The sequence below is a fragment of the Littorina saxatilis genome, linkage group LG12 (genome assembly GCF_037325665.1).
Source record: "Littorina saxatilis isolate snail1 linkage group LG12, US_GU_Lsax_2.0, whole genome shotgun sequence".
Lineage (NCBI taxonomy): Eukaryota > Metazoa > Mollusca > Gastropoda > Littorinimorpha > Littorinidae > Littorina > Littorina saxatilis.
Genome location: NC_090256.1, coordinates 29,792,797 through 29,808,233, shown reverse-complemented (window position 1 = coordinate 29,808,233; position 15,437 = coordinate 29,792,797). Strand labels below are relative to the sequence as shown.

The window sequence follows — 15,437 nt, the reverse complement described above, 5'->3', positions numbered from 1 at the left end:
AATTCATGTGTGTTGATGGGTGGGTGTGTGTGTGTGAGTGCATGCATGTGTGTGTCCGTCTACATGCGTGCATGTATGTGTCTGTGTGACTTGTTAAGTTGAGCATTTTTTAATTTTATAAGTTTACTTCATTATGTATTGGGAATTGTTTGCAGAATGAGTTATTTGTGTATGTATTTTGTGAGGCGCTTTATTGTTATTATTATTATCTTGCACGTGTGAACAACTCAGTGACTGTGCATAATTTTAATCCATAATGAATGTGACTCGAATCCAAATGACCAAATTTTGTACACCTTTTAATAGAACAAGAAGTCACGGTATTGTAGCAGGTCAATGTTATCAGCAACTAGACCCCTCCGTAACAAGGCTAGCATCTTACCCTGTCCTTCACACTACAACAACGTGTGGATTCAAACATTTAGGTTAATTAGCCCTGTGAGTGGTTACCTCACGAGTTGAATGTTAGACATGCATTACCACACTGTTTGTAAGCATGTGACAACGACCGCATCATTGACACTGGCCTAGAAAAAAAACACATCTTTCGAATTTGAAAAAAATCCTGCATTTCCGGCTGACATCATCATGGCCACAAACATGAAAGAAAGTGAGACAAAAGATGTCCGTTCTGAGACCATCAGCTCTGTGGCTGTTGCTGGGGGGAAGGAGAAAAATGTGTGTGAGCCAGGAGGCAGTGGCCATTACGGTTCATTCCAGCCAGGCCGCAACAACAAGAAATCTTGTTCTCATGGATCATTGACAGCATCACAAGATGGTAAGAGCAATAAAACAGCAAACTTTTTTTTCTCGAAACATACAGTGGTATCGCCGTTGCTTCATTTTTAGACTGTACGAAGAATTTCAAAAAGTTTAATGCCTAGATTCAAGAGACTCGAGCACAAAACATTTCAGCTCTAATCATCACATGTCTGCTTTCATTTTGGGTTTCCAGAACGTTTTCACTCTGTGTGTCACTTTGTTTGTAGATGTCTTTCTACAAAGACCCGATATTATACGATCTTTAATTGTCGGCTGGCTGACTGGCCGCCTCACTCTCTGTATACCTACTCGCCTGTCTGTCTGTCTGTGATAATAAATGTGTGTTTTTCAAGGTGTGAAGGTTCGATGTGAGGGAAGGGTCAGGGTCGAGTGAGGGTCAATGAATGGGTCAAAAATTGGTGTTATGGAGAAGAAAAAAAATGTATTCTGTTTGTTTGCTTGTCTGTTTGCTTATTTATTTGTTGTTTTGTGTGTGTGTTTGGGTGTTTGTGGTTTTCTTTCTGTCTTTCTTTGATGACTTTGTACGTATGCCTGTTTGTTTCTTAGTTTTCTTTTTTTTATGTTGTCCTATTTTTGCTTTCTTTGTTGTTTTCTCTGCTTGCTTGTTTATTTCTTTCCTCTTTTATCCCATCTCCCCCCTTCCCCCGTCACGATATAACCTTCGTGGTTGAAAACGACGTAAAACACCAAATAAAGAAAGAAAGAAAAGCCTTATCTAGACGCCTTTATGGGAAGACAAAGATCGAGGTTTTATCAAAACTCGGAAATACATGCTCAGTATTCATTTGTCTGTGGAGACAAAAGAGTGACATTTGTATTACAACCATGATTTTTTTATTTGTTCCACGTGCATGCAGTGCAAGCAACAAGTCCATCAGGACATACCTACATGTATGTCTACTGCAGTCACTTTTTGTCAGCATGGGTAAGGCACGCAATACACATTATCTTTACCTACATGTATGTCTACTGCAGTCACTTTCTGTCAGCATGGGTAAGGCACGCAATACACATAATTTTTAACTTAATTTATGTCTGCTGCAGTCACTTTTTGTCAGCACTGGTAAGGCACACAGTACACATTATCTTTACCTACATTTTTGTCTACTGCAGTCACTTTCTGTCATCATCATGCACCTGCATGTATGTCTACGGTAGTCACTTTTTTTGTAAGCATGGGCCGGTAAGGCACGGAATACACTCTCATTTTCACTAACCGTTCATTGACGGGTGATAGGAGTTCCCATCACAAATCGGGCATGCAAATATAACAGACGGTATCCATGTCCCACCCCTGTATCACCGCCAGGGCACGTGAAAGACTTCGGTCATTCAGTGCCAGATGTGCGTGTTGCTGAGAACACGCACACACCTGCATGGGTAGCGTGACTGTTGTTGCTGCTAGCTTTCCATTGGGATTTTTAACAAAAATGAATAAAAAGAAGAAGAAGAAGAAACAGAAACGTGCGGATGCTAGACTGGTGTGAGGTGACACACACCATGTGCCGGTGACAGGGGGACCGCATGTGGTCATTCGGAGTGGGCCTCTTCCTGGTGCGTATCGCGGGAGACAACCTGCAGTTACCGGCCACCTACGGCCTGGCCTCGGGACTGGCCATCTTCCTGCTGGGAGCTCTGGTTGGGGACTGGGTGGACTCAACCCCCAGACTCAAAGGTGGGTGAAACTTGCGTAAATCTTTGTCATGCTCAACTCCAGACTACTCTAGTCGCGTGCCTTTTGATCAGATTTGCAGGGATGCCGGCAGGTAGAATTCCGGCTTATTGATAGTAGGTGTTCCGGCAGCAAGGTGCTGAGAGAAAGTACAGGTGTAAACCAAGAGTCCAGTAAAGTTCAGGCAGAGATAAGATCAGATCAGATTAGATTAGGTGATGTAAGTTGAGGAGGGGTGGGATGGAATGGGATAGGATAAGAATAGATTAGATCACATCACATCACATCACATCACATCACATCACATCACATCACCTCACCTCACCTCACCTCACCTCACCTCACCTCACCTCACCTCACCTCACCTCACCTCACCTCACCTCATCACCATCACATCATCACATCACATATCACATCACATCATCACATCATCACATCACATTACATCATCACATCACATCATCACATCACATCACATCATCACATCACATCACATCATCACATCACATCACATCATCACATCACATCACATCACATCAATTATCATATTTAGGGGTAATGGCATGAACATACTGTTTTTTCCTTTTATTGTTACATGTTTGTCTACCATAATTTACCATTATTATTTTGACATTATTTCAAACTTGTTATATTAAAATCGTCCGCCAAATTTCATTTGCTTTTAAGAGTACGCTCATAAGCTTAGCTTGTTGTGCTCCATGTTCCTAATTTCATGTATGCGGCAATAGTACCAATGACATTTATTGAATAAACTTGTTTAAACCAACATACTGTTATCATATTTAGGGGTAATGGCATGAACATACTGTTATGTTGTTATGGTTATTTTCTCTCCTATCCAGCCCACGCGTAAGCAAAGCAGGACTGCTCCAATTTAATGAGTACATATAATGCTAAAAAATCAATATATCTCAAAAATGAATCAACAACTGTACAAATACTTACACAGATCCAATTATTAAAAGCATTGGGAACAAATGAAGAATATCATTCTTCATGATTGGCATACCTACGATGTTTCAATTTGTTGCAGCGGCGCAGCTATCACTGGTGCTGCAGAATCTTCTGGTGGTGGTGTGTGCTGCTGGTGTCTATGCCTACATCCGCTTTGAAACCGACATCAGCGCCGTGCCGGGAGGGTGGTCTGTACCACTGTGCCACGCCGCTGTCATCCTGCTGGCAGTCTTGGCTGACCTGACCAGCCTGGCGCGCGTCATCGCTGTGGAGAGAGACTGGATAGTCAAGATTTGTAACACCGACACTGAGATGCTAGCAAGTGTGTCCAACTTTCTCCTTGATCTGTTCCTTTATTGTTCATTTTTCATTCAATGTAGTACTTTTTTTGTTTTGTTTTTTTGTTGTTGTTGTTGTTGTTGTTGTTGTTGTTGTTGTTGTTGTTGTTGTTGTCGTTGTTGTTGTTGTCGTCGTTGTTGTCGTTGTTGTTGTTGTTGTCGTCGTTGTTGTTGTTGTTTTAAAATTCTACCATTATGAGATATGGAGCGTGGCCGCCTATTCACATTAATCACGTATACACCGCTTTTGTAGGCATTTCCGTGGATTTCTGCGCTTTCTAAAAATCATGTGTTGCATTGTATAATTAATATTGCTATTCAAAGTTTACATATCCCTGCAGTTAAACTCACTGAAGACTAATTAAGTCTTTTCAAACACTCCATTAAAATGCGGTACACATTTGTTTATGTGCTCAAATTGCAGTTCAAGGTTCTTTCCAAAACACACTCTTTGACTGCGAGGATTGTATAAGTCGCGTCCCTGAAAACAATTTACACTTTAAACTTATTTTTAGTATTCTATCTCTTTCACACTTTTTAATTTTGTGTGTATACTTTTCATTTCAATTGTCTGAACAGAAATGACGGCCACGCTGAGACGTATAGACCAGACGACGCTGATCGTGGCTCCCATAGCAACGGGGCAGGTGATGACCTACGCGGGTCTGGAGTTTGGAGCGCTGTTCATTGGCGCCTGGAACTTGTGCTCTGTGGCCCTGGAGTACTACCTCATGTGGAAAGTCTACACCACTATCCCAGCTCTGGCAGAAAAGCCGTCAGTCTTTGGGACTAAAGGTAAATGCAAACGTGTTTGAGAAAGTGGACACCACTATCCCAGCGCGGAGCAGAACAATGCAAACGTGTTTCAGTATAGTTTTGTGTTGTGCGGAAAGTGTATAATTCCATCTCCGCGCTGGCAAAAGAAAAAACCGTCAGTATAGTCGTGTGTCGTTAGTAAAGTGTACACCACTATTCCAGCTCTGGCAAAAAACGTAAGTCTTTTGGACTAACGGGAAATGCAAACGTGTTTCAGTATAGTTTTGTGCCTTGTGCAAAGTGGACACCGCTATCGGGCCAGCACAGGCAGAAAGACCGTCAAGTCTGTTTGGGACAAAATGCATTTGCACAAGAGTGTTTTGATTTGTGTAATGCTCTAGCTCCGTCATAAAGTTGCACTCTCAGTCTTGGGACTAGCCTAACGTATTTTACATGGTTTAAAAAGCTCTCAAACATGAAGTGGTTTACTTTTTTTTAAAACGTCAATGATAAAACGACAATTCAGGCACAGACATAGCCCTACATATGTATTTACAATATGCTATTGAGGTGTATAGACCAGACGACACTGATTTGATGGTCCCATAACAGCGGGTCAGGGATGACATGGGCGGGTGTCGAAAATGGAGCATTAATGTGTGTATTGTACTGGAGAACATTACACACGACACTAAGTTCCCCACCCACGTGTTTGTTTGTTGGTTGGTTTGCGTGTGAGTGTGTGTGTGTGTGTTTTCCTTTTCTTTTTTGTATTCCAAATTGTTTTTTAGCGCGGACACTATTCCCTTTTCACAGAAAACAAATTTAAGTAGGCCTAATCACTGCTGCAGACATGTGCGTTTTCAATGATAGTTCCCATGTCTACAAGGGCTTTTGTTTGACTGTTGTATCCGCTAGAACTGTCTCCATTATTGTCATTTGCTAGATGTGACTCCTCCCGCTTCGCCCTCTTTTCGGTCCTCCTCCTACAAAGCTCAAGGCCCCGTGGATGAAGATTCCGTGGTAATCAAAACCACGCCCCAGCGGAACGAGTTCAGCAAGAGTCACCGATCTGAGCTGGTCGACAGCTTCACTGCTGACACCGAGATCCTGCTTGACGATAGTGAAGACCGTCCCGAGGTCAAGGTCAAGGTCAAAAGGTCGAGCAGTTCGGAATGTTGTTGCTGTGGACGTATTCTGTACCAGGTCAGTCTTCACTTGTACTTGAGGTTGGGTTTTCGTTCGTTTCAATCTTAATCCAATGGTTTGGACAGAGCACTATATGTTTTTAGATCTGAGAAACAAAAGGACGCACGGGCTCTAAATGCATACGACATGTAGGCTATGAAGATGCGGGGAAATAGCTCAGTCGGTGACGGCGCCAGTGAGAAAGCAGCCCGAATGTCTTGAGAGTAACCTCACAGGACTATAGAAATCGTATCCGTATCCTTATCCTTAAAGTCGCTTGTTCATTCCAAGGCTTGTTTTTCTCTCAGCTGCCAGGAGACTGGTTCCGCATTACTTTCACTTACTCTCGTTGCACATGTCGTATTCATTTAGAGCGCTTACCCCCCTTTGTTTCTCAGATCTTTCGGTCGTTTAGTTATCTCTTATCTCTGCTTTAAATCCATAGCATAGCATGAGACTTACTTCGGTTTAACATCTGTTGCCTGTATATATATATTTGTCCGCGAAGAGAAACTTACAGATGCCATATTGTATTTTGAGAGAAAAAACACACTAGTACACGTGTACATATACTTTCTTTCTGATAGTCCGGATATTTTGTTTTGTTGCGTATGAGTGTATAAGAGTGTGTGTATAAGAGTGTGTGTTAGTGTGTGTGTTTTAGTGTGTGTGTGTGTATGTGTGTGTGTGTGTGTGTGTGTGTGTGTGTGTGTGTGTGTGTGTGTGTGTGTGTGTGTGCGTGTGTGTGTGTGTGTGTGTGTGCGAGCATGTGTGCGTGCGCGTGTGTGAGCATGTGTGCGTGCGCGTGTGTGTATGTGTGTGTGCGGGTGTGTGTGTGTGTGTGTGTGTGCGCACGCGTACGCCGCGCATGTGTGTGTGTGTGTGTGTGTGTGTGTGTGTGTGTGTCTGTCTGTCTGTCTGTCTGTCTGTCTATGCTTGTTACTTAAAAACAATTCATGCATTTAAGAAAGTTCTTCTGGTGTCCCTTTTTGTTTTTAATAAACTTAGTTCATAACGCTGTACCGAGGATGGAGGACCTACATGCGCTACAGTGTGGCACTGGCAGGACTGGCCTTGTCCTTTCTCTACATGACGGTGCTTGGCTTTGACAACATTACCGTGGGTAAGTCCCGGTGAAACACAAACGTCACAATGAAAACGTTCAAACCACACACAAGGGAAAGAAACAATAGATGACACTTTTGACAACACAACTGTAGGTCAGCACCAGTCAAATGGATATTTGAGTCACTGAGCTGGAACATTATCGGGGGTATTTTTTTCACGTGCACCGCAATTCTATTTTCATTTTTATCTCAGTTCGAAATTCTTGCAGCTTCTAGAAATCTAAATCAGACTGTAAGAAGTGTAACTTATCTTAAAGTTAAGGCTTCATTCTTCTTCTTCTTCTTCTTCTTCTTCTTCTTCTTCTTCTTTTGCAAGCTTCTTCTTAGCCGTTTGTTTAGTTGGTCTCTGAAAGATTGCACTGTGCCTCGACTCTGGAAAAACTCTACGATCAGCCCTGTTCCCAAGAACAACAAGCCCAAAACCCTGAATGATTATCGCCCTGTAGCTCTCACCTCTATTGTTATGAAGTGCTTTGAACGCATTGTCCTCTTTAGACTGCTCCATCAGGTCAATCCCCATCAGGATCCCTTCCAGTTTGCATACAAGCAGAACAGATGCACAGATGACGCCACACTCACACTCTTACACAACGCATACACACACTTAGAAAAACCTGGCTCTTTTGTACGCATTCTTTTCATAGACTTCTCTTCTGCCTTCAACACTATCCAACCCTGCCTCATGGCCCGGAAACTTCTCCTCTACAGCGTGACTCCAAGGCTTATCCTGTGGATTATCAACTTTCTCGTTAACAGAACCCAGTCAGTCCGCTTTCAGACAGCTCTCTCTTCCCTTAGGTCCACCTCCATAGGCTCCCCACAGGGTACAGTTATCTCCCCTGTGTTGTTCACACTCTACACTAACGACTGCAGTGGCACTGACTCCACCCTTCTTATCAAATATTCAGATGATACAGCGCTAGAAGATCTCTCCAATAGTGACGCAACTTACTTTGCAGAAGTAGAACGTTTCAACGCCTGGTGTAAAGACAACTTTTTAGACCTAAATGTGACAAAGACCAAAGAACTTCTGATAGACTTTAGAAGAAACCCTGCCCCTGTCCCTGACCTGGTGATTGATGGTGTGACTGTTGAGCGTGTGACTGAATATAAGTATCTTGGCACAGTTATCGATGATAAGCTGTCCTTCAATGCAAACACCACCCTCATACACAAAAAATGTCAGTCACGCATCTACTGCCTTAAGAAACTTAGGAAGTTGAATGTGAACCCTTCTATCCTTCAAACTTTCTACCGCTCTTTCATCGAGTCTGTCATCACTTTTGGTTTTGTATCCTGGTATGGAGGTCTGAGTGTGAAGGTGTGCGAGAATATGTAAGCGCAGTGCTTTAAAGATGTCCATGTGGGAATGTGTAAGTGGGCGTAGTCGAATGTCCATGTGGGAATGTGTAAGTGGAGCATATAAGAATGCCCATGTGTGAATGTGTAAGTGGAGCGTATAAGAATGTGTAAGTGGAGCGTGGTCGAATGTCCATGTGTGAATGGGTAAGTTGAGCGTATAAGAATGTCCATGTGTGCGATGTGTAAGTGAGACATGGATGTGTTCATGACTGAATGCGTAAGCACAATGCAAGGAATGGCCAGAAAGGTATGTGGGAGGTGTGTTTATAACCTGCCCTGTTATATAGTGCTATATGTCTTCTTCTTCTTCTTCTTCTTCTTCTTCTTGTATTTTTGTCCGTCTTTCCCCATTACTCTGTCGGTATCTTTTGTCTTGTTCTTTATCTTCCCTTTGTATCAAAATGTTCCCAAATATGTCCGCCATCTCAAGTTGTCAATTTCTGCTTTGTTAAACTATCAAGCCTGATATTGTTTGGGCGAAGTAGACTTCACAAAGTCTTTGGCACTAAATTTTCGGTAAAGAGACTTCGAGCCCGGTAGCTCAGTTGGTAGAGCACTGGACTTGTGATCGGAAGGTCGCAGGTTTGAATTCGGGCCGGGACGGACACGGGTCAACTTAAGTTATGTGCAGACCCAGAGACGGAAGCCATGTCCCACCCCCGTGTCATCACAATGGCACGTAAAAGACCTTGGTCATTCTGCCATAAGTGCAGGTGGCTGAATACACATAAACACGCAGACACCTGGGTAGCGCGACTCCGTTGCTGCTAGCTTTCCACTGGGAGGAAACGACCCGAATTTCCCAGCGATGGGACAATAAAGTAATGAAAATGAAACATCGGGCTCAATTGAGGACAGTCTTTAAGAATAAGAATAAGAGTACTTTATCCCCGAGTACGCAGTACTAGGGTCCTGCAGACTTTAATTGTGTGTGTGTGTGTGTGTCTGTCTGTCTGGACTTAACAGCTTATTGCTGGGAAACTGCTGGGCGCAGTTCGTTCAAAAGTTGATACACTAACTTGATAATAGGTCCGATTGATCGTATTAAAACTTCATAATGTTACCTGGGACCTAAATGCGAAATAAATCACAAAAGCCACTCTTAACGGTGGGAGTTTTTGCGGTGGGAGGCTGGTCGCTTTGCGAACAGCCAGTCACTGACCTAAAGGGGAGACTTTGGGCGGCTGAGCCGAACACGTCACGCAGTGACGAGAAAAGCGTGATTTGCAAGACAGCCGACGGGTGTGGATTAATTTGGTCTCGGCAAAGAAACTACAGTACAGTCGGTGAGACTGAAAGAGAGACAGAGAGCACGAGTATGGAACACGAAGAGGGTCAAATGCTCGAGCAAGTACTCGCGCATTTACTCGAGCACTTTCGAAACTGCTCGAGTAAATGCGCGAGTACTTCTGAAAATGCTCGCGCACTTTCGAAACTGCTCGAGGAAATGCGCGAGCACTTTTGAAAATGCTCGAGCAGTTTCAAACTGCTCGCGCACTTTCAGAACTGCTCGAGCACTTTCAAAGTACTCGCGCATTTAAATGCGCGAGTACTTTCTCGCGTATTTCCGAGAAGTAACGAGCGGGTAAAGCAAAAACTTGTCGCGGAACAGTCATCTTTTTGACACCGTGCACATGAGCCGAGGCGAGCCAAAGCCAAAAAAGTTAACAATTTGAATTTAAAAGTACACTGATACTTACCGATCGACCATCCCAGTAGGTCTGTCCGCCAATTCCCTGATGCGATCGTTAATAATCCCAGCGACCGCCCTTCCCGCCTCCATGACGACTACAGATGCGTCGTTTCAGTAAATTTTCCGGGTCAAGTTTTCAATAAACCCAACCAATGACTTCGGTACAACTCGGGAATCTCCGATTCAAAAGTACTCGCGCATTTACTCGAGCAGTTTCGAAAGTGCTCGAGTAAATGCGCGAGTACTTGCTCGAGCATTTGACCCTCTTCGTGTTCCATACACGAGAGAGAGCGACAGGGACACTGTGTCATTGATTCAAGGTGGTGGCTTGGTGGCCAAAGGGATCCGGGTTCGATTCCCGGCATGGGCGGTCTATTTTTTTTTTTTTTTTAATTCTCGTTTACTATTGTTTATTATGAACGTTTTAATGTTTTATTTTACTCAAATAATTTTTTTGATAGTGTAAAATAATTTTTTTTTCTAATTTTTTTTTAATCCACGTGCACAAGACAAAAACTTTCATACTGGGGGAGCGATCCAGTATGAAGAGTACTCGGGTCCAGCGCCAGCGTTTTTTTATTGGCTATGTTACCATGCAGTATGTGTCTGTTACCATGCAGTATGTGTCTGTTACCATGCAGTATGTGTCTGTTACCATGCAGTATGTGTCTGTTACCATGCAGTATGTGTCTGTTACCATGCAGCATACGCTGTAACTCAGGGCGTGTCTGAGTCTATCCTGGGCATCCTGATGGGGGTGTCAGCCGTCTTTGGCATGCTGGGGACCTTCCTGTACCCCGTTCTGCGTCGCCGGGTGGGTCTGGTGCGCACCGGGCTGCTGGCTCTCTCCTCCCAGGTGGCGTGCCTGTCGCTGTGCGTCGTGTCGGTCTGGATGCCAGGTTCTCCATTCAATCCCAACTTTACCACCGTGCCTACTTCCCTCCTGGTCAATACCACGCAGATTCCCACCGGTCAGGTGCGTCAAGTGTCGTATGGTTGCATTCCGAAATAGGGACATTTGCTTGAGTCGGCGGCGTTCGCTTCATTGTTAAGTGACAGTGGCTGATACTCTACTCTTAACTCCCCGTTGTAAAATCTCCCATCTTTTAGCGTGTAAGGCCCCCCTTTTAAGATTCCCCCTTTGCAAGACGCATTTTTACTTCTTTATTTTGGGTAAAGGAATGCTGTTCATATCATCTGTAAATTCTCCATTTAAGAATTCTCTCTCTCTCTCTCTCTCTCTCTCTCTCTCTCTCTCTCTCTCTCTCTCTCTCTCTCTCTCTCTCTCTCTCTCGACTTGAGTTTTCAGTCTCAGATTTGTTTTGGTCTTCAAAGGGGAGGGGAGGGGGGCGTCCACTGTTCAACACCTGGTCTTTTCGATGGGTCTTCATAGAAGATCAAACCATTGCTTGACTGTGTAGGTGTTTTATTGAAGCTGTATTAGGGGTGACCATTTACGGTCATGTTGGCCGACATAAAAAAGTGAGTGTAAACCACATGATCGCATCATTTCTCAGCCTTCAGTGAAGATCAAAGTGTAGCCATTTCTGTTTTCATTGTTGTAATAAATCAAAGTCCGCCAATATGTGTCATGTTCACAAGAACACACAAATACAAATGTTTCACTGAATGTGGTCCTTTTCGGGATAAACAAGGTTTATTGGCATTGTAAACATGTTTGAATAAATTTTATTTAAATAAGGGTGTAGCCACATGATCTTTCTTCTGGGCTCCTGGGTAAATGATCTTTTGCCTGGGTGCATACTTCTCCAGAGTGCATGATCTTTTTCTATGGTAATGGGGGGGGTTCCTCCTAATATTTTTTTTCGATGAAGTTTTGCATTTTATTCCTGTGCTGCGGACTAGCATTTGTTCCAATTTCGTCTGCATGAAGGCGCCAGGTTTAAAGCCTTATTTCTTAAAAACAATCGCATTTTTGTGATGGCCGTGTTTCTAAAAACCCTTATTTTATTCTTAACTTGCCTTTTGGGGCATAACATAAAATGTAACAAGTGTTTGAAAGGTTTATGTGTTTTCGTTGCAAGTAGAACCCCCGCTATCTGTATTGTTTCAGTATTGTTGATTTTGTTTTGCATGATTATATACTCTTATTCTACTCTCTTAGACAATATGTGATAACCGGCAAGGTGCTGACTTTCGTTTGTGCATTGTTGATGGTGAATGCATGTTAATTTATTTTTAATATACTTTCTTATGTGATAACCAATGTGCTGTATTTTCTCAGGACAAAGAACAAATGTTTATTTTGAATGTTTTATGTATGTTATTATTACGGACACAAACGCTCAGCAATGCAATTTCTCTTTTAGAGATTAATAAAGTTATTGTATTGTATTGTATTGTATTGTATTGTATTGTATTGTATTGTATTGTATTGATTGATCTTTCTTCGGGGTGCATGATCTTTCTCCAGAGTGGATAACCTTTTTATTCCAACGCTGAAGGAACTGCAAGCTTGTGGATGAATAGGGAGATGTCCATAAGTTGACTCCACTGAACAATTAACAGCACTGTATAAAAGGGTGAGTAATGTGTGCAGATGGAGTTTGCAAACTCAACGACAGTTGGCTTTGTGCCAAGCCTAGCACCAACAATGATGATGGCCAGACTGTCTGATCTAGCCATTTCTTCAACGCAGAAAACACCTTTAACTACTGTTGCTCCTCCTTTGTCATCATCTCCCAGCTCTTCCATCATCCAAGTGTCCATTTCAGTCACAAACAACACTTACTTCAAATTCCCAAATTCTACTTTACACCCACCCTTCCACCCAAACGCCACAGAAGCAACGATAGTTACCAACACGTCCCTGCGCCAAATAGCCAACCATACATCCCCTGACAACCGTTCACTGTCCATTCCACCTGGCAGTGAACTGTTCACAAGCTTGTTGCCAGTAACGGAGGTCTTCACCAGCATGTCACCAGACCGCGACGACACCTCCGAGTCACCGCCTGAAGACAGCACTCAACCCACGTCCTACGTGTCCGTCATTCTCCTCATGGCTGGCATCGTGCTGGCAAGGTTTGGTAAGTCTTCTCATCTGTGCAGTCGAACCTGTCTATAACGACCACCTAAATGATTAACCACAAGTGGTCTTTATAGGCAGGTGGTCGCTATGGAAAGGGGAATTGTATGGGGGGGAATTGTGTATCCTTTGTGGAGGTCGAAATTGGCAGAAGTTCGTTATCAAGTGGTGGTCGCCAGGACAGCTTCTACAGTACTATTGTCCCTGGGGCTTAGAAGTGTATTAACAGTTTACCTGCGATGAGAGGGGGATGGGGGATGGGGGGGGGGGGGGGGGGGGGCAGCCTTGGGATCCGACAAAAGTGTCCCTACATTGCAGGTGCCCTCTCACGCCAGGATTATCTAGGTACAGTTGCTAGACAAAATGACAACAGAAGGTGTCTTCTCATCTGTTAATAACCTCTGTAGATTGACCATTGTAAGACTCCCGGCCCACTGTTTAAGACCCGATTTTTCTGTGATTGTTTGGAGGTCTTAAAATGGGGTCCCACTGCCCCAAAGGAGTCTTCTTTTCATCTTGAAATGGGTCCCACTGCCCCAAAGGAGTCTTCTTTTCATCTTGAAATGGGTCCCACTTCCCCAAAGGAGTCTTCTTTTCATCTTGAAATGGGCCCCACTTCCCCAAAGGGTCTTCTTTTCATCTTGAAATGGGTCCCACTGCCCCAAAGGGTCTTCTTTTCATCTTGAAATGGGCCCCACTTCCCCAAAGGGTCTTCTTTTCATCTTGAAATGGGCCCCACTTCCCCAAAGGGTCTTATTTTCATCTTGAAATGGGTCCCACTTCCCCAAAGGGTCTTCTTTTCATCTTGAAATGGGTCCCACTGCCCCAAAGGAGTCTTCTTTTCATCTTGAAATGGGTCCCACTTCCCCAAAGGGTCTTCTTTTCATCTTGAAATGGGTCCCACTTCCCCAAAGGGTCTTCTTTTCATCTTGAAATGGGTCCCACTGCCCCAAAGGAGTCTTAATTTCATCTTGAAATGGGCCCCAATTCCCCAAAGGATCTTCTTTTCATCTTGAAATGGGTCCCACTTCCCCAAAGGGTCTTCTTTTTATCTTGAAATGGGTCCCACTTCCCCAAAGGGTCTTCTTTTCATCTTGAAATGGGTCCCACTGCCCCAAAGGGTCTTCTTTTCATCTTGAAATGGGTCCCACTTCCCCAAAGGGTCTTCTTTTCATCTTGAAATGGGTCCCACTGCCCCAAAGGAGTCTTCTTTTCATCTTGAAATGGGCCCCACTTCCCCAAAGGGTCTTCTTTTCATCTTGAAATGGGTCCCACTGCCCCAAAGGAGTCTTCTTTTCATCTTGAAATGGGCCCCACTTTCCCAAAGGGTCTTCTTTTCATCTTGAAATGGGTCCCACTGCCCCAAAGGAGTCTTCTTTTCATCTTGAAAGCCCAAACGTTATGGAACTTTGTTCTGTCTGTAAAATGATCTTTTCCATGTGCAGGCCTGTGGACGGCCGACCTGGCCATCACCCAGCTGTTCCTGGAGGCGGTTGTTGAGAAGGAGCGAGGCGTGGTGAATGGCGTGCAGAGCTCGCTCAACAAGCTGATGGACGTTCTCAAGTTTGGTCTGGTGGTGGTGGTCCCAGACACCCAGACCTTCGGCTTCCTGATCATCGTCTCCTTCGTCTTCATCTGCCTGGGCTGGCTGCTGTACGCCGTCTTCCTCAGGAAAAACCGGGGACACTTCTTCCACTGTCCGTGCTGTGGGACAGGTGCTGACTATGAAAGGCTCTGAAGATGGGAGAAATAGAATATCTAGCAATTTGACATGTGGGACCTGGGGAGAAAACAATATCAGATGTTCTTCCTATTGACTCCTTCTTTCTTCGTTCTTGGATAAGTGAAGATTGCATCTGTGTATATGGGTGCAACTGCACCTGATAAAGCATGAATATTTTGACTGTGCAATTATGTTTTCTTGTGAGTGCTTGGCTTTGCTATTTATGGGTAAGGCAGAGCATGCCCCGTTTCTAATTCATATGAAGCATCACATTCATTTTCATGTCTTTGTCAAGAAAAAAACCACCCATAAACTGCTGGAAAAAGGTATTTCTCAGAGCTATATGACTTGTCTATGTTTCCATAAAACCTGACACAGATATACTGCCAATGCTCCAAAATCAAGAAAGGTTAGTTACAGGAACAGTTAATTATATACATAACAAAACATTCACTTGTACACCTTTCATCTTTGACTCTTGCCAACTTGAGGTCAAAGAAACAAAGCTTAACACTTTCAAGAGCCGATTTGGTTTTCTGTTCATTATCTCATATTATTTGTTTGTCCGTCCACTTCAGTAACCACTAATGAACGTCTCTTTTTTCGTCTGTGATTAAAGGTGCCAATAACGCAGCTTTCTTGATGTTTTTTGTTTAGTTTTGTGTCCCTGTTTTTATGATCTCACTTTAATTCTTATCACCTGGAATAACTGAAAAGTTCCAGATTCGTATTACATTGTACCATTCTCTCTCTTATTGACACATTTATACC

General features: G+C 43.6%; 1 protein-coding gene across 1 annotated transcript; it reads left to right on the top strand.

Annotated features, from left to right (window-relative positions):
* Positions 1-156: 156 nt before the first annotated feature.
* LOC138981703 (solute carrier family 40 member 1-like) lies at positions 157-15,382 on the top strand. The gene is made up of 10 exons (XM_070354725.1): positions 157-778; positions 1,641-1,708; positions 2,299-2,458; positions 3,510-3,752; positions 4,348-4,563; positions 5,471-5,730; positions 6,721-6,835; positions 10,599-10,870; positions 12,455-12,944; positions 14,389-15,382. Exons 1-10 carry the CDS (start codon positions 589-591, stop codon positions 14,679-14,681), a joined length of 2,307 nt encoding a protein of 768 aa, XP_070210826.1. The 5' UTR covers positions 157-588; the 3' UTR covers positions 14,682-15,382.
* The last annotated feature ends 55 nt before the right edge of the window (positions 15,383-15,437 follow it).